Below are 1,591 nucleotides of genomic sequence, written 5' to 3' on the forward strand. Positions count from 1 at the left end.
AAGCAAAGCGGGCGTCGAATACGAAAAGTATAGCCGAGTCGTACAGTTTTCCAGGCTACGGCAGTGTATTCCAAGCGGAAGTACTGGCAACATTAGAGGCTTCTGGATAGCTGAGCTATGATATAATCTGAGCCGCAAAGGTACCAATAATTATTCTGTCCAACAGCCAAGCTTCCATCAAGGCCTTGTACTCAATGATGAGACCCTCCAGTCTGGGAACGCGCTGTCCAGTCTAGGTGGCATCAGCAAAGATCTGAAAGTGGTATCTTCAGTTCATTGCACCCCATTGATTCAAAGAGCCTACTCCATTGGCGGCTAGTTTTGTAATCCTAGTTCAAAGCTGTAGTACTATGAACTACTGATTGCCAATCACTGAAAATGCATAGGCGAAGTGAGCGATTAATTTGATTAAAAAAAAGTTACAGGGTCAAAAACACTTTACTTCCAATAAAGATGAAGACATAAAAATATAGTTACTTTGAAATATAAAATGATAAAAAAATATATTACAGAAATGAGAAAATCTGGACGCTTGTGGGCCGCTTGGATAAAATATTTGGAAATAATTCGTTCTACATCACACTTGCTCGAAAGTAAATAGTACAAAGCGTTAGTAAATCAATATTTATCTTCCAACAGATACAGCTTGGGCATTTGCATTTGATGAACTTGCTCCAAATCCTGGGCGTCCTCCGAATCCTTGGTTTCCTTGTCCAATAAAACCTGGTCGATTAACAGGGCCTGGACCAAAGCCACCAGGTCGTCCTCCAAATCCTCCAGCGCCAGCTCCAAATCCTCCACCGACACCTCCGAATCCAACGCCACCTCCTTGTCCTAAACCTCCACCATAGCCAGGTCGACCACCAAAACCGCCGGCGCCAAGTCCACCACCGCCTATGGGTCTAACTCCCTTTTCCAAGCTTTGAGTCTGAGCATTAGCACTAGCTCCACTGCTGCTTCCTGCGCCACCGAATCCTCCACCAAAACTGTTCGTTTGAGCATTGGCCGAACTTGAGCTGGAGCTACCTCCTGCATTAAAATAAGATTTATTTAGCCACCTGTAGGTGTAGCAAGCAGAACAGATTTACCGAAACCACCACGACCACCGGAAGAACTTTGAGCATTAGCACTGGCAGAAGAACCACTGAACTGAGGGGAGCGAATGGACCGATCTGTAATAGAGTAAATCCTTTAGGCAGCCATTCGAGACTAGGTCGTACTAATCCTTACGATAGATTGCTCCTTCGATGATTGCGATGAACGCGAACAAGCACAAACACAAAGACACCACTTTCATGATTGCTGATACTGCGGAAACTGTGAATCGAATAACAGAAGCTACCCCTATTGATCGTTCTTATATAGCAGACTGTTGGCCATCTTTAGTTCCTTTGTACTGTACGTATGTTCTTGTCAAATAGATTTGTTTATTAGCAAGTAATGCAAATCCGAGTCTTGGGGGTTTTTCTTTTCAATTAGCGGTTACGCAGGCGGCTGTCCCACCGCAGTGAAATTCGAGAAAACTTTGTGTGCAATAGAAGCACCAACGGCCTTAGCCATAGATCACCATCTCGGCTTGTGTACATTTCAA

The 1,591-nt window shown here is 44.3% G+C and overlaps 1 protein-coding gene across 1 annotated transcript; it reads right to left on the bottom strand.

The window, feature by feature from the left end:
• Positions 1–419: 419 nt before the first annotated feature.
• Positions 420–1,391, bottom strand: LOC119648269 (acanthoscurrin-1-like). The gene is made up of 3 exons (XM_038049923.1): positions 1,231–1,391; positions 1,089–1,172; positions 420–1,029 (listed from the first exon to the last, which is right to left on the bottom strand). Exons 1-3 carry the CDS (start codon positions 1,295–1,297, stop codon positions 626–628), a joined length of 555 nt encoding a protein of 184 aa, XP_037905851.1. The 5' UTR covers positions 1,298–1,391; the 3' UTR covers positions 420–625.
• Between the last annotated feature and the right edge of the window lie 200 nt (positions 1,392–1,591).

This window comes from Hermetia illucens, chromosome 2, assembly GCF_905115235.1.
Source record: "Hermetia illucens chromosome 2, iHerIll2.2.curated.20191125, whole genome shotgun sequence".
In the NCBI taxonomy this organism is placed as follows: domain Eukaryota; kingdom Metazoa; phylum Arthropoda; class Insecta; order Diptera; family Stratiomyidae; genus Hermetia; species Hermetia illucens.